Source organism: Triturus cristatus, chromosome 10 (genome assembly GCF_964204655.1).
Source record: "Triturus cristatus chromosome 10, aTriCri1.1, whole genome shotgun sequence".
NCBI classification, from domain to species: Eukaryota; Metazoa; Chordata; class Amphibia; order Caudata; family Salamandridae; genus Triturus; species Triturus cristatus.
Window position 1 is genome coordinate 673,926,980 of NC_140593.1, and position 23,505 is coordinate 673,950,484.

The window sequence follows — 23,505 nt, forward strand, 5'->3', positions numbered from 1 at the left end:
GGAGTACAACTCCACTCTGACACTGTTGAGGAAGACTTCTTAGTGGACACTTTCGCCTCCTCCGAAAGAACTGTCAAAACTTTGCCCATGTTAAAAGGTGTTCTCAAACCTGCAAAGGACATTTTCAAAGAAGCAACCAGGGCACGGGTGCTAAACCCCAGGATTGAAAAAAAAATACAAGCCTGCGCCCGGTGACCCTATGTACATTAGAGGTCAGTTGCCTCTGGACTCCATGGTGGTTGCTAACGCTCGCAAACAAGCCCATTCGCAAACGACAGGTGATGCTCCTCCCCCAGACAAGGAGTCCAAGGTGCTGGAGACCTCCGGCAAAAGAATTGCAGCTCAAGCAGCAAACATCTGGCGCATTGCCAATACACAGGCCCTCCTGGCCCGCTATGATCGCTCCCACTACGACACACTTGAATCGCTACTCCAGCATCTGCCAGATGAATACAAAGAGGCAGCGGAGCTCCTCATCAGAGAGGGACAACTCCTTACCAACGCATCCATTAAGTGCGCACTGGATGCTGCCGACACAGCAGCAAGGGCAATTAACACCAGCGTCATGTTACGCCGACATGCTTGGTTAAGGATCTCAGGATTCAAACCAGAGATTCAAAACAACATCCTGAATCAGCCAGTCAACCCCGACTACTTATTCGGCCCAGAAGTTGACACCACCTTAGAAAAAATAAAGAAAGACACTGACACTGCGAAGTCCATGGGGGCTCTACAAACGCAGCAATTTCGTAGTGGCTCCTTTCGTCGCCCCGGGAATAGAGGAGCAGCTAGAGGCCAGGGGTCACAGCAGCAATACACTAAAGGGGGCACACAGAGTACCTACGATAAAACCAACAGAGGTGGATATCGTGGCTCCAGCACCAAGGGCAGAGGACGTGGGTACGGCAACACCAGGTCCTCACCCAAAAACAAACAGTGACGCCCTCTCCCTTCCCCCCGACCACATAACACCTGTCGGGGGGAGACTCCAGCGGTTCCTGTCCACGTGGAACACCATCACCACAGACAGGTGGGTCAGGGACATTATCCAGCACGGTTACTGTCTCAAATTAACCTCCACTCCACCCAACATACCGCCAAAGCACCGTCCTATGTCCGTAGAGCACTTAGCATTATTGCAGCAGGAAGTGCTAAGTATGCTGTGAAAGGGTGCAATAGAGGTCGTGCCCGTCAACCAGCAGGGGACAGGGGTGTACTCTCTGTACTTCTTAATCCCAAAAAAGGACGGGTCGCTCAGACCTATACTAGACCTGAGACCCCTCAACCACTACACTCTCTCAGAGCATTTCCATATGCTCAACCTACAGCAGGTTCTCCCGCTGCTCAGCCAACCTTAAACTTGGTTGCAGCAAGTCCTTTGTTTCCATAGAGTTATGGGGTAACAACTGTCTCTGATTTTCCATAAAAAGCGTTCTGGCATTCTGCTGCAAAGCCCTTTACTATGATAAAGGATGCCTGCTGTAGAAACAAATGTATTCCCACTGTGCGGACAGCTGTGCCATCTTGCTCGTTCACATGGCTTTCCGGCAAGCCATAAGCCTTGCACTTGCGAGAGTTTGAGCTATTGGCATTGTAAATAAAAATGCCTTTTATTTATGTTTTAAAAACCTGCAAGCAGTGAGTAAACATGCACTTTATACATAGTCGTTGGTTACGAGAAGCAAGGCTGGCAGTAACCGCGCCTCTTTTACTGCCAGCCCTGCTTCTCGTAAGCAAGGACTATAAGTACATACGCACTGCTTGCAGGTTATCAAAACACATAAATAAAAGGTATTGCCATTTACAATACCAATAGCTCAAACTCTCGCAAATGCGAGGCCTATTGCATTGCAAATGCTTGTTACCACATAATTTAGCGCAGAAATATGCTATCAAAAATAACAAGACACACGTGCGAAATGCAGAGTCAAGAGTGGCACTATTTATTCAAACAATTTAGACAATTAATGTCAGACACCTCCTTAATCAAAACTAACACCATGCAATCTAGCAAGTAACAAGTGTCAAATACACATCGCAGATCAGGAACAAAAACATGCATTTTAGTAAGTTTAAAATCACAGCAATCCAAAGAAAAAGAGAGAGGGAGAGAAAATGTATATACAAGTAGAATGAAGCATTAGAACCTCAATCAAAATGCTAACTAAAACGGTTACCTGGAGAGTAGGCAGTTCTTTTATACAGTTTTAATGAGGAACTATTGACCGCAAGATCTAATTTTGGCAGGTGCTTGACCGCAGAACATAACAAAAGTTTGAACTTTTTATCAAAAACGCTTTGCGTCACCTCTCGGAAGCTGTAAGGTGGAATCTCCTTATAAGGCTATTGTTTATTTTAAGCTATGTAGCTATTTTAGTTTCCATAGCGTCGGAAAGTCCCAGTTGGCCCCCACTCCTACTCTTAGCCCATTTTGTTCTTCTAGATGACAGATGCATCCTCTTATTGCTACTTCTTCTTGATGTTCAGAAAGATGTACACGTAGAGGACAGGGGCTCGAAGACTTGTTCATCAGAAAGACAGTGACCTGAGGTTATTGGCCTTCATAGTATAGCTGCATCTGAGGTTACAGTAGGGTGTGAGGCCTACTGCCTCTGTAGACTCATACTTCAGATGTGAGCAGAATGGGCTTGGGGCACTATGTGGTCAAACTAGACCCTGCTTCTCATCCCCCGTCCCCCCCCCCCCCCCCCCCCCCCCCGCCCCCAGCCCGATCATATTACTCTTACTAGAAGAAACCTGCAGAGGTGTTCACACAAGTGTATGGAATTATATGAGATGGGTACTATCGACTGTAGTGGAAGTGTTTATGTGCAGCCGACATGTGGACATAGCCTGCCTCACCTGCGTGCCTGATCCTCCAAATATCAAGCAATCCTGGTGAGCCCGTCCAAGTGCACCATTGTGCCGCTTGGTGGCAGCGGGAGCATGTGGGGATGGGGTCTGGGTTGTTGGGGGCTCCCGGGGAAGCGTGCCCACATTGACTGATTAAATCTGTGTCTTTCGAACTTTAGATTTCCAGGGTCTTGGGCCACGTGAAACCAAGAGAGATGGTGTTGGGATGTGAGCCTCTTGGTTTCAGTGCGAGTAAAATAACCTGACACCTTGTTGGTTTGTTCCTTTTTCGCAGGTATAGAGGCTGTAAGCCAGCACCAGGTAAGGGGCCCCCAGAGACTGAGAGTATAATGGTGCCCCAGTTAGCTGTATGAGAGTGGGAAGGTCGTCCCCTCTTCCACAGTTAAATGGAATTCATGTCATGAAGGACTGTTGATAAAGAGGTTCCTGATGGCAGGTCTCCGTCTTTAAGAGTCTGTCTCCGCGGGGCATGGCCAAGCCGCCGACTGTAATGGCTGCATGGAGTTGAAGCTCAGTAGGACACTGTCCAATCCTTCGAATAACTGGGCTACGTGACACTATCGTATACCACCCAACCCCCAATGGATCCCTGCCATGTCGGTGCGGGGGGTGGTGTACTGCTTTGCTCTCAACTGGAGACAAGATGCAAGGGAGGCGAGGAATATTTCACAGAGGGGCACACTCCTAGGCACTTGCACATGGCCTCGTGCAGCGCTACAGCCACCATGCCATTGTTCTCCGCCCTACCCTGAGCAACAATCTGCTGGGGCGGGTCTCCTCTCTCTGGTTGGAGTAGGACCTTCTGAGGCAACTTCATCGGAACCTCCACTGCCTTCAATCCTGCAGAGGTATGGAACTCCATTGGCCTGCAGACCTGGGGCCACCCTGCACTGCCACGTCTCGGCTGGCGACCTCATCAGAGGAGCGACACCTTTCTACACTCCTGTCGGCGGCAGAGCTGCTGGGTCCCGAGGCATGTTGACAGGCCTGGACTGAAGTGCTGGAGCTCATATCGCCAAAGGCTGCTAAGACACTGCTGCATCGAGTTGCCTCATCCATAAGTCTCCCCTGCGGCGACAGGGGTCGTGGGTGAGCTGCCTGATGGACCACGTTGATCCAGTCCACCTCCGTTACATCTCCCACACTGCAACCCCTCCTCCCTCTCTGCATAGGGACTGCCTGCTGCCTGTAGTGTTCGGATCATAGGACCCGCAACAACACTTTCGATCTCTTGGCCCTTTGTCTGCTAAAGCTTGTATTGTCCCTATCTATCGGCACACCTGAATTGGCCATACGTGAGGCTCTCCGGGTGCCCTGCTCATGGCTATTCAGCTCTGTTGCCCTCTGCTCCTAGCATAGGGGTGCCTCTACGGTACTATATGGCAAATTAACTTTACTGCCTCATTTTCGTCTCAGCATGCCACCCGTCACCTTGCCACTTATAATTGACATCATCATTGCGCCTATCCCCAACTGCCAGCGTCACTTGGTTGGCCTCTATGACAGATCTGGCGTTTGGCCCTGTGGTGATCCTTGGCTTATGAGCTGTATTACCAACCTACCCCCTACTTTGGACCTGCTGCAGGATCCCACGTCACACCATGCCGAGTTTTGCACCTGAAGAGACATTGGGTGACTCTGGTTCCCCACGTTGCGACCTGCATGTTTGCTTGTGGGACAACGCCTATCGTAACCAACACTATATCTGGCTCCTCGGGTGCTCCCTGGTTTGTTTATTGGGGAACCCCACGCACTTTTGTGTCCTGACCGCCCGCACCACGTGGACCGCTTCGTTATCAGTTAAGTTACCGATATCTAGTGTCCCCGCCAGCTCCAAATACCTAGCAAGACACATCAGGTAAATACTGTGCCCGTCACAGCATAACCTGTTAACAGCCTCCTGAGATTGTCTTCCTCCTCCAGCCCTCCTATTGTAGGCTATGGTCCGAGGTGACCCTAAACCGCGACGTCTCAACTTCAACAAGCAAAGCACCTCAGACACCACACTACCTCTATTGATGGCAGAGGGCAGGGGCTCAACCACTGCACGGAACAAATGATCAGCACTGACGCAATAATGGCAGAGCTTGGGGCGGCCTCCAGGTCCATAGATGGCCGGTTTGACACCTTGTCCAAGAGGTTGGACAGCATGGGTGGGCCCCTTGACTACCATTAGAACAGGCTTGAATCTGCTGAGGGGAAGAGTGTCAGATTTGGAAGACGGCGCTGAAAATGCCATAAAAAGACTGTAGCAAGTGGACAAACTCCTGAAGACAGCAGCAACCTACGCATACTGGGGGTACCAGAGACTACCAATACTGGCCACCTGGATTTGTTTATTGAATGACTGTTGACTGATCCATTTGGCAAAGAGCCCTTCACCCACACGTTTGTAGTGTAAAGATCATACTGCTCATTGGGCCCGCACCCCAATCTAGGCTGCCAGCCAAGACCTCTCATTGCTCGCCTACTGAACTTCAAAGTCTATGACTCTGCCCTGCATCTCGCCAGGGAGCCCTTCAGTGGCAGGGCTCCACCATCTCTCTGTTCCCCGACTTCACCGCAATGGTCCAGGAAGCACACCGTAAGTTCACTGGTGTAAAATCCACGCATCACAAACTAGGACTTATTTACGGGATGCTGTACCCTGCACGCCTGAGGGTTTAAGGCCATGGCAAACCTTGTATCTGACACCACGGCTGATGCACTGTCCTTTAGCCATTAATATTCCCGTGACCGCTTGTCCTTGTGTCGTACACCACCAGCCAGATCCCTGCCTGACATTCACGCCAGCGCCGATCTTTTCCCAACGGGTTAACTGCCATGTCTCCTCTTCAATCACCTAATGCTCTCTGGGACAGGCTGCAGACCCCTGCTTGGGACTTCTTTTGAAACTTTCCTTGCCCTATTGTGCTGTTGTATTGTTGATCCTTGTATCACAGTTACCACTCCTGCATCTGGGTCTACAGTATTTGGGTGTCTGCCATACGGTGACGCCCCACCCCCCATGGTTCACACACATTTTCATTGTATTGTTGTTTTTAATTTATACGGTTGAAGTTAATGGATGATACTGGGCCTCTTTGTGCCGGGTGGGGGGAGTTCTTGGGTAAATACACTCTAATGCTTATTGTTTTCCTCATTTCTACTCGTCACATAATGGTTGCTTTCTCTTCATATCTGCTAACTACACATACTATGACTCATGGTCCTTGTATCACCTCTAAAGTCTAACTGCTTACCTCTTACAATCCTGTCTTGGAATATTAGTTGGGCTTAATGATTGGTGCCCACATAGCTTTCCTCAAGGAAACGCACCTTCGCCCTGGGAGGATGTCCACAGAGGTATCTAATTTGGGCACACACCTCTTCTTTGCCAACTATAGCTCCGACTCTAGAGGGATCTGTACTCTTATTCACAAGAATGTCTTATTCCAACACATTTTCAACATGTCAGATGACGGTGGCCGCTGCATCTTAGTTGCTGGTGTTCTGACAGGTCACTCAGTCCTGCTGGCCATCATTTATGTTCCCAACAGACTCACCGGAACTTTTCCTGTCCCTCTCTGCACAAATAGATGGGATCAAAATTGACCATCTTATATTTGATGGAGACTTCAGTTTCCTCATGGATCCCGCCACCACAGCACTCTCACTGACCACTAAACCTAAATCACTACATGACCTCTGTGATACACACCTGTTGTGTGATACCTGGCACCTAAAACGCACTGCCGACCAAGGATTCACTCACTACTCTGCCCACACAACACATGGTCCCGCATCAACTTCTGCCTCCTCCGCTACCCTATGTCCATGGTTACTATCCACCCAACATCTTGCTTGCACACTATCCGACCGTTCCTATGTTTTGGTTGTTTTTAATAATCCCTCAAGGAGGCGACCGGGAACGTCAATGGCACTTCCCAACATTGACATTACAGGACAAGCTGTTCCGATTTGACTTACGCACTGCAATTTTGGAATATTTGCAGCCTAATGAGGGTTCAGTAACCTCTCATTCCACCCACTGAAAGGTGTTCAAGGCCTTTTTCAGGGTCATATGTATCACAAACACTCTGGGGTCCCTAGAGACATACATCGGAACCGCACACGACTTGAAGCAGCACTAGCTGATCTATATCTCGAGACATCAGGTGGTACCACACCACCAGACACTCAATCCAGATCAGCCCTCGTAAACAAATACTGGGACTTTGCTGACATGGAAGTTATTTATTGAGGCAAACCTGATCGAGAACGTAAATATGGGGAGGGCAGTGGCCGTAGCGCACACTGGCCTGCCTGGGGCAACTCCTACATAGCTGAGCTGAATGTGGACGGGGGGGCAGTGGATTGCCTCCAGTGAGGGCATCCTGGATACCCTGCTTAACTACTACATTCGACTTTACAACTCCCGCCTTACTGGTGATACTGCGGCCCAGGCAACATAACTGGAGGAGGTGGCCAAGGTCTGATAATCTAATCCTCAACGTCAGTTTCTCAGTGAACCCATAACCTGTGAGGAAATATCACAGGCCATAGTCTCCATTGATGGCTGTAAAGCACCTGGTCTCGATGGCTACACTAGGGAGTTCTATAAACTCGTTAAACAAATCCTTGCAGTGAAACTGCTACTGGTTTATGAAGAATCCCTCCGAACTGGTACTTTGCCCTTATCCATGCGCAAGGCGGTTAGGACCCTCCTTCCCAACCTGGCAAAGTCCCTTACACTGTGGTTCTTACAGGCGTTATCACTTCTTAATATAGACAATAAAATATTTGGCATAAGTTCTCTCCAAACATCTTTCATTACTGATGGACCAAATCATATCACTTGCGCAGTCTGGATTTGTCCCCTACCGCTCAACATAACTGAATCTGAGGGCAGTGTTCTCAGTACTCCATAGAATCTCTCTAGATACACCTGGTGCAATTGCACTCTTAGATAGGCCCTAACTTCGCGCCTTATTCGGAAACTGGGCATACCCTCCTGGTTTCTTCTCTCTGATCGACCTTCTATATACACAACCCACTGCATGACTCTGAGTCAGTGACTCACTCACAGCTCCTTTCTCTATAACACAAGGCATGCATCAAGGATGCCCACTGTCCCAGTTAATTTTCATGCTTGCACTGGACTCCCTTGTCCGCCACCTCCACATGAGGCACTTACACCATGGCCTTCAATTCAAGCCACGCCCTCTACTCATCTCGCTTTATACAGAAGACCTTCTAGGTATCTTTATCCCCTCTGCCTTTCCCCCTCTTTCCCAGTTCACAACTCCTAGACTTTAGTCTCCCCTACAAGGTATGACACCTCTTGCATGAGCGTGAGAGTTATTCGCTCTACACGTTTATTACGTATCCATTGGCATCGGCAACCACCTTCTTCTGCATTATGAGGAATTATATACTTCCTCCTACTGTTTTTTTTCTCTTCACTTTTGCTGTATGGCTTAATTTGTTACAATCTGAATGGCATACATTGGCTGTAATTATCCCTTTTTGTTACATTTGTACATTGTGACCAGATGGCCATTATCAACTCATCTTTGTTTTCGATATGATCATCTTTGTATGCCTATGTCAATTCTATTCTCTTTTGCAAAAAAAATAAAAACTGTTTAAAAAAAATAAAAAATCAGTCTCTACGCGGCTCACAGCTTCCCCTGCTTCCACTCGCTCCTGCCACAAAGAAAAGGCGGCCCTGGCAGTGCTTCCGATGTCCGCACTGCTTGTTTTCTGGCTAACTGTGCCAGTCTCCCATGAATTCAGTTGGGAATACAGCGGAATCTCAGTGAGTCATGTCAATGCGACCCTGATGGTTGGCCACACCCCCTTAAACTATTTTTATAACCTCAAAAATCTGCCGGGACAAACATCAAAAATCACTGGAAAAACCTAGCAACACTCAAGCAAACGAAAAAAGTGAACTAAAATTAATCTTGTGGAGTATGGAACTCATCTTTCAGTGCCCTGAATTTGTCTTTCTAAAGGCTCTGAGTTTGCTTTGTTCTAAGGTACCGTGCGAGTAACTTACAGACACTTCAGATCTTGACTTACCTCTAAGTAAGTGTACAAATGGTTCACTGTGAATGAAAACGTAGATCCCACATAGGTCATTGTTCGAGTGTACCTAACAGAAATAACAACTCTTCCAAACCTATAGTTGAGCACAAAACTGAAAAGTGTGTGGTGTTTGCCCCCTTCCGCTTGCTTAGCTATTCCTATTTTACCTGCTCCACCCTGTGGACGATTAAACCTATTACTTGGAACACATTTCTTGCATTGTACCATTAAAACCATAAGGAGCTGTGTACAGTCCTTTCCTATTCGTTCAGTGTGTTTCAATGTAGTTAAGTTGGATGTGGAATCACCATTTTCTGGTTGTAGTACTTATAAACTTTTCCTTTAGAAAAAAAACTTTAAAAAATCTGTTTCCATTCCCTTTCCTGATTTTACTTTAGGGGTTCTTTAATATCCATAAACAGCTCAGACTGTGAGCTACAATGAATGCAAGCTTTCGTCCCAAAATGATGATGATGATGATGTTGATTATGAAAACAGCCTATATTCAGTCATACATCCCCTCTTCGTGCGTTTTTTAAAAATGCTTTAATCTTTCTTTAGCGTACAACCTTGCAAGAGAACAGCGACTGAACTTTGGGGACGATATCCCTGCTGCCCTAAGAATTGCAAAGAAGAAAAGATGGAGCAATATCGAGGAGAAACGAATCAACCAGGAGAATGAACTGCATGCCTATCTCACCAAGCTCATCTTGGCTGAAAAAGAAAGGTACAGATGGACTGGCAGTATTGCATATTAACTTTTGTTAAACAGTATGTGGCAGGTAGCTCACACTGCTAGTGCCTTATAGTGCTCTCAGACCAGTGCTGAGAAGAAACCTCCACTGCTGCACTCCCATACCAATATAATTCAATTGATGTGAAGGACTCGCACTTCTGACACCAGACAGCAATAATCAGACACTGGTGAGGAAAAAAATTTCTCTAAGGGTCCACACCTGGTTCCTGTACAACTGGGCTGCAATCCCTGTTGATGTCTTGGAACCATGGATGGGATGTGATAACTCTTCTCCTGTCTCTCGCCCCTTTCCTTGATTACTTTTGTTCTAGCATCTTTTTTCTTCGTATTTGAAATTCCTGGGGACCGTGCGCACGATGATGAGCAATATACTGTGTGCACAACTTTAAATTGGGTTTGATATATGGCTTATTTCTGACAGTGTTTTGAAAATTACCCCAAGTACAGTTGTATAAGTCAGTGAGAAATTATGAAATGAGGAAAGTGATGCTGAGGTGTTTTTCGTGCTCTTTCAAAGTCAGAATGGGCATTGACAAAACGGTGCCTCGTCAGCTACAGCAAATAGGGACGAAAGTACACCCAAATAAAGATGCCCCAAATCACTGTTGATCACTCATTACTGTTTTTTTGCCTATGCTGCACACTATCAGCAAATGACGTAGGTCAACAGGGGGAGACTTATTGACTTAGTGTTTATTGTATTTCATACCTTCTTCCTACCTATTTCATACCCAAATGTCAAAAGAGGGGAAGAAAATCCAGAAGATATGCATTCCCTGAAACTGTGCTGTTTTAATTTTCATCCCGTTAAAAAGCCTAGTGGAGCTCCTTCCTCAACTGCACGGCTGTCTGAGACCACCTAGCCCTGTACTCAAAGAAATTACAGACCGTACCACTATACCAGGATTCCCATTTCGCAGAGGGCTGATGCTGAGGACTGATGCTGAGGAGAACTTTGGCATCAAAGATATCCAGTACAATGCCAGCTATATGGAAGATGTTGACCTCCTTTCCTATAGCCTGGTGGTCAACATAAGGAACAGGCTGTAAGGACATTTACTACCCAAGCAAATTCTGTCCGTGTACACATAGTCAAAACCTTCAGTGTACAACTCATGTTCACCATTACTATCTTAAGGAAGTTTCTCGGAGACGAGATGGACACTGTGAAAGTTTTAGCAATTTCTACTTTGCAGAGATTAATGGCTTTTAATAACACACTGTTTTACTAGATCTGACTTGAGAACTGTGAAGAAGTTGCTAGGAATCTTTTATTTCTCATGCCTAATGTTTGCCTACACATGGGACCAATTCAGGAAAAGCTCTCAAATTATTTTGCGCAATCATAGGGGGACTGGGAAGATGTAGTTATTTTCACTTCTGATATTGTAAAATCTTGACAAAGGTAGAATAATCAGAATGTAGCAAGAAGTAGATCTTTTACAGAATGTTATAAAGTGACAATTGCAGCAGATGCCTCTCATGGGCTTACAGTATGCTTAAATACCCTCTGAGATATGGGCCCCAGACTAGACTAAGCTCAACAGCTCATCAGTGTGTGTAGTTCAAGACCATACATATAACCTTGAAGGATTTTGTCACTCAAGTTCAGTGAGCTGTGATCAGGGTTCTAACTGGCCACTCCAGTAGAATGTTCTCTAAAGAAGCAGTGAGGGTTAATATAATATGCTCTCTTGAAGTTGGCACTGAAGATTTTGTAGTGGGTGATCCTACAAAGGGTCCACCTACCGCATGAGATGAGTGCCATTGCATACGCACTAAGCAAGCAGACAGATGTCCGGGGAATGGGAGCTACATCTGTTGTTCATAGAAGATGTCTTGATGTTTGAGAATCGTGGGTCTTAGACTTGCATGTCACAGTGCTAATTGCAAAATGCCAGGACTATGCTTCCAAATACTCATACCCCCCACAGTCACTGAACCTTAGAGTAGCTCCTGAAGTCCTAGAAGTTTGACATTAATACTTACTCTCCAGGAAGTCGGTAGATTGTAAGAGAGGTTCATGAAGGTATTAATATTTTAAAATGTCATCTCCTTGATACTCACTTTAATTACACCACTACCAGTCAACCTGGCAGCCCTATCTGCATGAGAAGGCTCCCCAAGGAAATCCCTCTTTACTATGCGAGTGAATTATTCACCATATCATACATATCATTCAATTTGGAATTGTAACACAGTTCTATGTGGGTTAATATTCCCACCTGTTAAACCATAGCTTAAAGCAAGTGAAAATCTGTGAACAGTTCTTTTTAGTAGCTATTAACATTTTGTACCGGGTTACTGAAATTCAGACACTAATATTTAAACAGCCATATTTAAATGTTACGTTGTGATAAGGTGAGGATGAAAACACATCCAGATTTTACACCAAAGGTGATTACACATTTTCATTTGCTTCAGAGACAAATCAGTTGCCAGACTTTTGCCAGAATCCTACTGCGGCTTCAGAAAGAACCCTAGGCATTACGTATGTTAGAAGGGCATTAATGTAGTATATGGATTCGGAAGTCTCAGATGCAAGAGGTCCTTCACTGTAGTGCATCCCTTGTATTGGGTACATCTGTCAACAAAGAAACAATTGCAAGACTGATACAACCAGCAGTTTAGTTGTGTTACTCTTAAGCGGGAAAGACAGCGTGCAAGATAAAGAGGACATTCCACTAGGCAGATGAATACTTCTTTGGAAGTGTTTCTTTGATAAAACTTAACAGGTTAGCTACCTGGTCGTCTATCCACACTACTGCAAAGTGCAATACAATGAGGCACCAGCACAAGCTGTGTCACTGAATGAACATGCTAATTTGCTCTGTGTAACTGAAGGATTGAACTATGGCCTTCTGCAGTTGAGTGTAGCATTCAGGCTGAGGCCGTATATCCATCACTGTTTACTGTTACCTCTATTTGCCCTAATTTTCTCCTCCTTACTGGAACTTGTGTATACTCACTCACCCTCTCAAGCGGTTTAGGGATTCCTTCATCTAGCCTATCTTGAAATAGGGTTGCTCTTTCCTTTCCTTGGGTTGCAGACAAAAGTGTCAGTGGGAAGGTGAGTTGAGTCAGTGTCCGGTCCTAAAACGCTTTTGTCCCTCCTAGGGCCACTGAAAGAATCCAGTAGATGGTTGGTAACAATGCTTTCTGAGCAGCATGACACTTGGCAGTGTGCAATGCCCAGGGCAAACATGAGTTCAGTGGACTCACGAGCAAAGTCCGACCTGTTTTTTTCCCCTCTTCTTGGATTGGTAGCCCTGCTGACAGAGGTGACCTACATGCCGTGTTTATCTGAAAGACAGACTTAACCAACAGAACACAATTTGTAGAACTAGGCTGAATGGTAGAAAAAAATCCCTCGCTTCCTGTTGATTGGTAAAATTAATAATGGGCTCCATGAAGGCTGTGGTTGTACAAGGTGGATCAGAGCATTACACACTCACCCCCACGTTTCAACCTTGTTGATCTCCTAATGGCCCTCTGCCCTCTTGCAAATCAGTTGACTACAGCTCCATGCAGGCTTCAGCCCACTGACTTTGATTTTGGCATTTTTTTAAATGTTGGCTACTCTCCATATCAGACAGTGCAGCTTCCTCCTTTTCTGGGACACATTGCAGCAGCAGGGCTTCCTTTGGGGTCCTAAGCTTGTTCTCAGTCTTTAAGGGCAAGTTTTGAGGAAGAGGAATGATCTGATCAGTGGCCTAGATTTCTGTTCATGGACAAATGCCCCACTCTACTGGTGCCATAGAACTTCTCCAGCTATCCAAATTAATACAATTTACTGTTCCTGAGGGATTGTGATCAGGCATTGAAGCCAGGGCCAATATGATACACCTTGATCAAACCCCGAGCCCATTCGGAGCAGGATACAACCTCCATTTGTAGTCTCTACAAAGGAAGTGTGTTGACTCGTCTCACATAGTCTCTAGAATGTATATTCCGGAGAGAGAGAGGTCACTACATATTTCCGAAGTGGGGAGTGGAGTCTCACACCTTTTCAGGCACATCCTAATTCAGGAGGGCAGGCAGACTCAAAAGATGAACTCTTAGTGTGGCTTCGATGAGTGATGGCTCAGTGCTACAATCAAGAGTAGCTTGTTGCTGGGCATTTGTTTGCTGAGCTCCTTTGCCAGTTTTGGTCACTTCTTTCTTCGGCAGTAGAGGTGAATGTGACGCATGTACGTTTTAAAGTTGACCACATACAATGAAGTGAAGCATGAAGAACACCAGTTACAGTGGAGTGGACTGATTTTACAGTGAACGGATCGGTAAGTTCCTCTCAGAGAATTGGTAGATTCCTCTGAGTTATGGATAAAAAGCCTTTGCCTTTCATTAAAAACTCAGCTGCATACCGTTAGACTCCTTACAGTCCGAGGGCGTAGTACTTATCCTTTGTTAGTAGGAAACAGTTTGTGCCCTTGTGCTAGCAGAGCATGGTAATCTACTGGCAGAACCTCTAAAAACCTAGGTTTTCAAGTTCATTGAGAATTAACCACAAGATAGTGAAGCAAAAGCGATATAATGGTATAGCTGCCCACATTTTATGGGCACTTTCTTTCCTTAACTTGTGTATCAACGGGGTGCTTTAAAATGATGAAAGATGCATTTGATGTAAACAAAGTACAAGTTACCCCCCATAGGGACTCAGCTACTGGTACTTAGGACCTCTTTCCTCTTATGAAACCCAGTAGTTTTGATCTAATGTAGTTTGGGGTGTCTGGCAACTAAAAAAAGAGAAATCACGTGGAGCAGTGAGAGGGATTAGAACCAGACAGTTAGAAAAACTAGGGCAACCATTCTTGTGGAGCCTGGGTGTATCATGCCTGATAGAGGTTTGAAAGGAGAAGTTGGTTGAGCTCTGTCGCTCCCTCTCCAACCACACCACATAGTGTCTGCCGACAGACCCTTCTGCTCCTTCTATTGATAATTGATTTTCTTGTAGATCCCTCATAGAGGTAAGTGATGGTTGAGGAAGGAACAGGTGCGCTCCTTGTTATTTGCCACGGTGCCTATAGGTTCTTGGGCGACAGATCTATTAAGGTTTAAGGGAGACCTCTTCCTAGGACTAGCCTTAAACTAAGATGACATGCTCTAGAAATGAAGAGCTATCAACCTAACCCTAAGCTATTAGGTTGTGTGCTCCTGGAATCTGTTTTTAGCTTTAAGTGTTTTTGATTTCTTCTTTATGGACAGACTGAGAGAAACATGGTCAAGAGAACTGTTAAGCTCATATGGGCCTGACACTTACACATATTTTCAGGCTCCCCTTTTTTGCTATGCTAAGAATGTTTTATAACATGTTACTTCACAATGTCATGTGGACGCACCATCGTATCAGTCATGTAATGGACACATACAACAATTAGGTTTTTATAGAGCACACAGCTACTCAGTGTGTCCTGGCACTAAAGATAATTGACCATCAGATCAAAGAAATTACTGATATGCCAGACCAAACAACCAGGTTTTGAGGCTGCATTTGAAAGAACCCTCGTCCTTCATAGCCTGTATATGAAAGGAGATAGAATTCATGCAGAGGCGGCAGGAAACTGAAAGGATGAGCCACCCCATTTTTTTCTTTTTGGTTTTAGGAAAAACCACCAACATGGCATCTGATGACCGCAAAGTTCTTGCAGGAAGGTAGGGTGTAAGCCTGTTAGCCAGATACCGTGCCCCGGTCTGATGAAAGGCTCTGGGGGTTGGCATGAGGCCCTTGAACCGAGCTCGCTCTCTCCCACTGGCAGTCAATACAGCTCTCTGAGATGATGTTGGATATGGTGACTTCTCTAAAGATTTAATAGGAGATGACCTGCGGCATTCTGCACCAACTGGAGTATTCTAAGTTGAGAGGCCCCAATGCAGAGAATTAGCATAGTGCATCCGAGAAGTGATAAGGGTGTGCATTACCAACTTCTGGCACTTCAGAGTTAGCAGGAACAACAACGTCTTTAAAGATCTCAATCGACCGAAACAAACACCCATTACACTGTCAACCTTGGGGCCAAAGGACTATCTATTGTCAAATATTATCCCAAGTTACGAGTGACGGTGGCAGGGGTTGGTGGGGACGGAGCAGAACTGGGCCAGTATTCTCCAGCCCAAGTGGGAGAGGGAGTGCCAAATACTAGTATTTCAGTTATGCTCACATTACACTGCAAACTGCAGTCGGGCAAGCCTCAAATCTACTCTGGGCATTTGGGATATTGCTGTCCCAAATAGAAAGAATCTGTGTATCATCAGCGTAGGACACCACCTTCACGCCAAAAGATTCCACCAAATCTGCTAGAGAAGTCATGTAGACATTTAACAGCGTTGGATTCAGGGTGGAGCCCAGAAGAACACCAAACTTAAAAGGCTTAGGGTTCGATGCGTAGGCTGGCATCAAGACTGCCTGGCTTCTGTTAGGTCGAAAGGATCAGATCCAGGCTAAAGCGGCTCCGCCTATCTCTATCTTTTCCAATCGTTGCTGAAAAATATGGTGATAAATCTAAAAGCAGTAGCACAACATGTTTCCCTTGGTCAGCTGCCAGCTTGATGATGTTGGAGACTTCCACCAGAGTAGATTCTGTGCTGTGACCAGGGTGAAAGCCCAATTGGGAAGAATGAAACAGCTGGTGAGATTCTAAATACCTGGATAGTTGGCCATTAATTAGTTTCTCTAAAATCTTTAGAGGGAGTGTACGCAGGCAGCAAGGAGATGAGCCTATAATTAATCAAAATAGATTTAGCAGCCAATGTCTTATTCAAGAGGGGGATTAATATAGCTTGCCTCCAACACCTTGGGATTGTAGCCTGGAGAATGGAATTTTTTATAAGACGTTTGAGAGTTGAATTGATGGCCGCATAGTTTGTAGTCAGAATATCAGGCGGGCATGGTTCATCAGGAAAGGCTGATTTACAAGTGTTTAGAGCTCTCTCCGATCCGTCCAATTAGATAGGAGAAAAATCAGCTAAAAGAACAAGACGTGAATAATGAGAGCGAGGGCAGCTGATCCACTGATCAGCTTGTGTCCAAGGGACTGTCGGGTCCAGAAAGGTTAAGAGCATCCACAGTGTTCATTTTATTATTGAAAAAGTCCGAGAACTGTGTACATAATTTAGGCAAGGCCTCAAGAAGCTGTAATAAAGCATTCGGATGAAAGAACTTTTTCACAATCTTAAAAATCTTTCTTGGTTTGTTGTCAGATTCAGCAATTTGGTTGGCGACTTAATCCGCGTTAATACCTTGATGGTAGATATTCCACTCTATCTTATAAAGTTCCTTGTCAGAGGGCAGATGATACTTTTTCCAAACCCTTTCTAGTTTTTTATACTGGCTCAATTGCATGGCCTCCTCGTCAAATAAGGAGCAGACGGGCATCTGTGTATAGAAAGACCATACCTCTCTTTTATGGAAGCAATACCATCAGCCATTAGCCGCATCTGAGAGTCAGCCTCAATGTCTCCACTCAGAGATGGTTTACTGTTCAGGAGAATTGAATTAATCTCTGAAGTAGTTTTTTTTGCCCAGTTTTGATATGGTAGAAAAGGAGTAGTCCTTTAACCTGAAGGACCCTGCTCCAACTTGCAAGTGAAATATACCTGTGCATGATCTGACCAGTCGTTTTTTATGACATCAGACACGTCAACCATACACATAGCAAAGATTGGGTCCAGAATGTGACCTGCTGAATGGGTGGGTTGATCAACAAACTGCATCAGATTCCAAGTTGTCAAGGAGAAGGCGATCATGTTGGCCAGCAGCATTGTCAAGATGGAAGGTACAACTCTGCCAAAACACAGAAATTAGAGTATTTAAGGTGGTACCTAGTTAAACAGTCGTCCAAAGGTGACAAAAATTCCCAGGCATAGGCTTGTGGGCGATAAACTAGAACTTCTGTGAACAATTTTTTAACTGATGTGTGAGGCAGAAGCCAAGTGATTCTGCCCCCTGGAGTTCTGTTAGTTAGAAGGAAGTACACTTAAAGCATTGTTTAAAAATGATATCTACACCCTCGCCTCTTTTGTCTGCTTTATCACAATGATGTATTGAGTACCCTCTGGGAATCGCTAATGCGATATCTGGTGCTGAACTATCCAACATCCAGGTTTAATTGAGAAAGAGGATGTTCAGCAGCTCCTCCCTAAGTAAATCATAAAGATGTGAATTTTTATGGAGGGAGTGAACATTAGGTAGCACAGCCCAGACCTCTAAAGCAATAACAGATTTCATGGTGGATCCGTGAGGTAAATGGGTGGTATTCTCCAGCTGTGTGGACCTGGCAGGACACAGGAACAATATGTGCAGACCAGGAAGAGGGGAGAAATCAGAGTAGAGCACAGACCTGGGCAATGTGAGCCAGAATGTAGAGAATGGAACTCTGACGAGGAGAAGACTAAACTCTGACCCTGCCCTGTGAGGAGATCGGGCTGCATGGCTTGCTCTGGGTACGGGTGCCGACAGGCTTGCCTTAAGCACGCCTGCTACGCGTGACCGTGCACCAGATTTCCTTAAAATGGGTAGGGAAATCCTCTGCCCTCAATTAGACAGCTAATTGTCCCTAAAATAGCAGCCAAACTTGAAAAAGGGACTCTGACCTGACTCACGGTGCCGCCCTCCTTTTATGAAAGTGCAAGTGCTGTCTAAAATCAATGCCCCGACATTTTATTAGTAGAAACCCCCCCCCAAAAAAACGCCTGAGAGAACTTACGCAGTGCTCAGCAATGCAGGCGCTCGCTATGAATTGCTCTTGAGCATTAACACGAAACTAGTGAAGCAGACCAAATTCATTTAAACAGTATAAACCGTGATAAAGGCATACAGTGTGGCTTAACTAACGGTAATTGTCAGTTAGCCTGGACAATAGGACTATAGTGAAGAACTAGTACCATTTTGACAGTCCTCTGGTAATGAGTGAAAGAGCGAATGCTACGCCATCTAGAAATAAGGCGTAAACTAGATTAAACTAGGCTTGTGGGTACTTTGAGGTCTGCAGAAACCTCAGCTTAGAGAAAGATGATTGTAGGTGCACTATAGTAACTACGTGGAGCTTTGTAGTCCTTTCAAAGGTTTCCACATTTTGCTGACAAAATGATTGTGGTGTTGATTCTAATTCAGTGCCTGCTCTTGTAACCGTTGTTTCTTAGCTTTTCATCTCCTTTTCCTTCATGCACCCTGTCGAACATGTTCTTTAGCTACATATGCACATGCATACCTTGTAGATGTGGGGAGGCAGAGTAGGTGTGTGTGGAGTGTATGAGGTGGACCTGGGTTGCTCATTGTGAGAAAGTGGGTTTCTGTTGCAGTAACCCCCCCTTTTTTTTTTGCCTAATAGCTGATGCACTTTCCCTTGTTGTGCCCTGGGCTCCTGCCAATCAGGTGCCCAGGGCCTATGTTCCTTCCTTAAAACACACAAACTCCCAATTGGCAAACCCTGGCCACATGTCAGCCCCTGGTAACTGGTACCCTAGGTACCCAGGGCCTTGTGACCAGGGAAGGCCTCTAAGGGCTGCAGCACTCATTGTGCCACCCTTAGAGGCCCTGTACCCTTACACACACACACTGCCTTTGCAGGCTGAGTGTCTGGGTGCAGGACAAAACAAAGAGTCGACATGGCACACATCTCTGTGTGCCATGCCCATTACCTATACTGCCAAGGCATATGTCAGCCACCCCTCTGGCTGGGTGCCTTATGCCTATGGTGTGGGCACAGGAGCAGGAGCCCTGTGCCCCTACAGTACCCAGGTCCATTTCTGGGCACTGTAAGTACAGTGCTGCCTTTTACAAGTACATGGTGCTGAGAGCTCGTCAAACACGAACTCCACAGCACCATAAGGGCAACACTGAAGACTGGGAAGCTTGGGATCAAACTTCTCAGCACATTAAACCCACACTGATGCCAGTGTGGGATTTAATGTACTAAGCACCCCAGAGGGCATCTTAGAGATGCCCCCTTACAGCTAACCTACAATCCACGTCTGCTCTGAGGCTGCCCAGGCTGCCACACAGCAGACACGTTGCTGGACCCCTGGGTGGGAGAGCCCCTGCTCTCCCGGGCCTGCAACAATGCACATCCTGGGTGAGGTGAGAAATCTCCTCCCCCAGGATGAGCAAAGGGAAGCTTCAAAGGCATGCCGCCAGTTGGAGTTTCCCCAGGCCACTGCAACCCCCCACTCTGGCAGGAAGCTTGGCCGGAAACCCCATACAAGGACAGGGGATGTGCCAGCCTGCCCACCCCACCCCTCAGGTGGGGGAGGCGAGGTGAAGCACATCTCCGGGCTCTCGCCATCTTGAAGATGGGAGGCCCTACCCTATCAGGATTAGGCTACTGCCCTCCTCCCACAGGAGAGAGGCAGGATAGGGGGTGTACCCACCCCAGGACAAGGACCCATTGGTCCCTGCCCTTCACCTACCTGTAACGCCCCTAAATCTAGTATTTAGGGGCCCCCTGAACCTTCCTTCCCCAGATTCCAGATAGAAACCTACAAGAAGAGCAAGAAGAAAAAAAGACCTGCCCTGCAGCTGCTAAAAAGAGGAAGACACCAACTGCTTTGGCCCCAGCCCTACCGGCCTGTCGACCCTCGAACCTGCTCCTGCTCCAGCGCGGCATCTCTTGTGGCCAGCAACCTCAAAAACCCCGGAGGACCTGGCTACCTTTGACCTCTGATTCCCTGGGACTCCCATGAGTAGAGGCTCTACTCGAGAAACCTATTCCTAACTCCTGGCAGCAGCCCGGAACCGCGGACCCAACACACTCTGCACCCGCCAAGCCTGGCCAGTGCCGGAGTGGACAAAGACCCTGAGGACGACCCCACGGCGACTGTGACCCCGAGTCCGGCACCCAAGGACCCCCCTCGACATCCTGGACGAAGCCTGCAGCCTCAGAACCGAGTGCCACCCCAGCCGCGATCAACCAGAGGGTAAGATTCCCGACGTCAAAAGGCACCCCTGCACCCGGCGCCCTGCGGCCCCCTGTGCCCAATCCCGGGGTACCCACCTAACCTACAACTACCCAACTTACCCCTCGAAGTGGTGGTGGCACCGGAAACATCCCCGTCCCCGAGCCTGCAGCCTTTTTCCAAACCGGAACATTCCCATTGACTTCCATTGAGCGCCCGAAGGCTCAAAAGCACCCTGCACCCAGCCGCCCGAGTGGCCCTGGCAGTGCACTCTCTACACTAACTTACTTCCCCACTTGCCCTGAGTAAGTGACCAGGAGCCCAGCTCCCACAGACGCGTGGCTTGCCAGACAGCAGCCACCAACCAAGGCCCCCCTATCCCTCATAGGATAACATTGGGCCTAACTCACTCTGCACCCGGCCGTCCTGAAACCGCTGAGGGTGAACCAACTGTACCTACCTGACACTGGGGGACCCCTGAGTCTATGCCCGGAATTTCAACTCTGCCAGTCGAGTACTTACCCTTAAACCGCTAACTTCATTTTCCTCATAGGGTAACATTGACTGGCTTTTTCTTGAAAAATCTTCTAAGTGTGAACTTTTCAAAACTGCAAATATTCACTAAAAATCAGCCAAGTGACAAAAACGAATTTACTCACCTGCTCTTAGGTGAGCTCCCAGTGCTGGATCTTGGTGCCCAGCCCTGACTCTGAAAAGTGTTCACAACTATACTTACTTCTAACTCATTTTTCTCCCATAGGAAACCATTGTCTGCTTTTCTGTGAAATTTCTTCTAAGTGTCTACTTTTGCAAATTTGAAATATTCTTTTAAAATCGTACCATTTCTGCAAACGAAATTACTTACCTGCTTTTGATAAGGACCCCAGTCCTGGGTCTAGGCACCCAGTCCTGGATTACTAAAGTAACGATAAAGTACTCTACCTGCAATTTGAATTTCTTGCCATAGAGATCCATTGAATGTTTTCTGTGAAATATTTTCTAAGTGCTAACTTTTGAAATAGCTAAATATTATTTAAAAATCATTACAGTTATTAAGTCGACTTTCATCACTTGATTCTGAATACTGACCCCAGGCTGGTTCTAGGATCCAGACCTGGAATTCCAAAAGTAATCTAAAAAGTAATTTATCACAAATAACCTGAATTTACCATTGAGCTCAATGCATTGTATGTTTAGGAAATAGGATTGTTTATTGCAACCAACTGTGACTGTTTACACAAATTTATTGCTTGAAACAAAAGTATTTATATTCAACCTCTCATTCTGAGAAAGTATATTTTTACCCCCCTTTGTGGTTCTAAAAATAAAACAAGCATATATTTTATATAGACAAATCATTGGCCTAGAGTTCAGTTATTGAGTGTGTGAAACCATTTGCTGACTGAGTGTGTACAATAAATGCTTTACACTGTCCTCTGGTACTGCCTTACTGCTCGACCAAGCTACCACTTTTTGAGAGTAAGGTCATACCTAACTTTGACCTCTATCAGCCTCTGGGGGACTGTGGACTCTGTACACCCTGTACCTATTAGGGAACAGTATATACAGAGCCACTTTCTCACACTCATGTCTCCAGCACATGCTCCGTCTCAAGCAGGGGAGGGATGACGGAGTGTAGTAGCAAACTTGTTCTCAGTTCCATAGAGGCAGGCATCTGGAATTAATTCAGTGAGTAACTTTTCCTTTCTGATTCTCTCATAGAGAGATCGAGCAGTGTAAGAGAAAACAGAATGAGGAGAAGATAGAAGAGACCAGAAGCCGTCTTGAACTCGCCAGCATCGAAGGCAAACATGTGAGGCATCCTGATTTTCTCTGCAGCTTGTGTTGCTGGGAAAGAAGAGGGTTTCCAGCCAGTGCATTCCACCTTAGTGCCACCTGGTGATGTTTGAATTTTGACGTATCTGAACCCTATTGTGAACCACATATGAATGTACTTTGAACATTCATACAACCTGAAGTGCACCATACACTCTGTGAGGTGGCCATCACGCAGGTGGTTGACAGTGGCTGTTTCCTTTTGAGAGGCAGTGTCTAAGGCTCTGCGTAGTAGAAATTATCACACATAGATCCAACCAAATGTACATAAACTGCAATATTGTTCTTCCTATAAGTGATAATTTGATTGTACATCCCTCCCAGTAGTGGAACAGCACAAACCATTCTGTCCAGAATTGTGTGCGTTTACAATTTTTTTTTCTCCACATATTGTTTCCACACCAATTCTCTCTGTGTTGTTATAAGTTAAAAGGGTCATATTGTCTTTTTTTAGTGAACAGGGAACTCTGGTTTTATATTGCCCATCCTAAGGATTTTTTGTTTTTCTGCAGTGGAGGTAAGACAGTTGGAAGCAACTGTCCATGCTCAAGGTAATCTCTTTAATAGGTGGGAGATCTTGCTACAAACGATGACTTGCATATGTCGAGTTTCCCTTAGACATGCTTGGCCTCTAAAGTGTAGTCGTGTCTCGTTCTATGAAGTTTATCTTTTATCAGTTTGATCATATGACTGACATCTTTTTACCTTTAATCGACAGTTGAGTCAGTTTCATGCTAGGATCAGCATAATATAGTGACCTCCATCCTGAATCTTGAATCTGTCTTATTTGTTTATCATAAAATCTTCATTAATAGTCATATTAACTGAATATCTTTTTGTGTGTGCTGGATTACTGAACACCTTTAAAAGGGAGAGAAAACACACTCCCAACTAAAAAATCCCTGTATAAATACAGGGTTTTATATTGTTGTCATTTTAATGAAAAGGTATGTATTATGGCTTCCAAAGGTGGAATGTGATTGGCATATCCAAGGTGGGGGATGTCTGGGAGCTGAAGGTATGAAATTGGTCACAGTGCTGTGTTTTCCTCTCTTGTTGAATCACAGACACTCATA

The 23,505-nt window shown here is 45.9% G+C and overlaps 1 protein-coding gene across 1 annotated transcript in view; it reads left to right on the forward strand.

The window, feature by feature from the left end:
- STUB1 (STIP1 homology and U-box containing protein 1) overlaps positions 1–23,505 on the forward strand; it is a 137,477-nt gene that overhangs the window by 44,527 nt on the left and 69,445 nt on the right. Inside the window, exons 3-4 of the mRNA XM_085628156.1 lie at positions 9,508–9,673; positions 22,316–22,406. Coding sequence (XP_085484282.1) covers positions 9,508–9,673; positions 22,316–22,406 — 257 coding nt within the window. The remainder of the gene's footprint in view (positions 1–9,507; positions 9,674–22,315; positions 22,407–23,505) is intronic.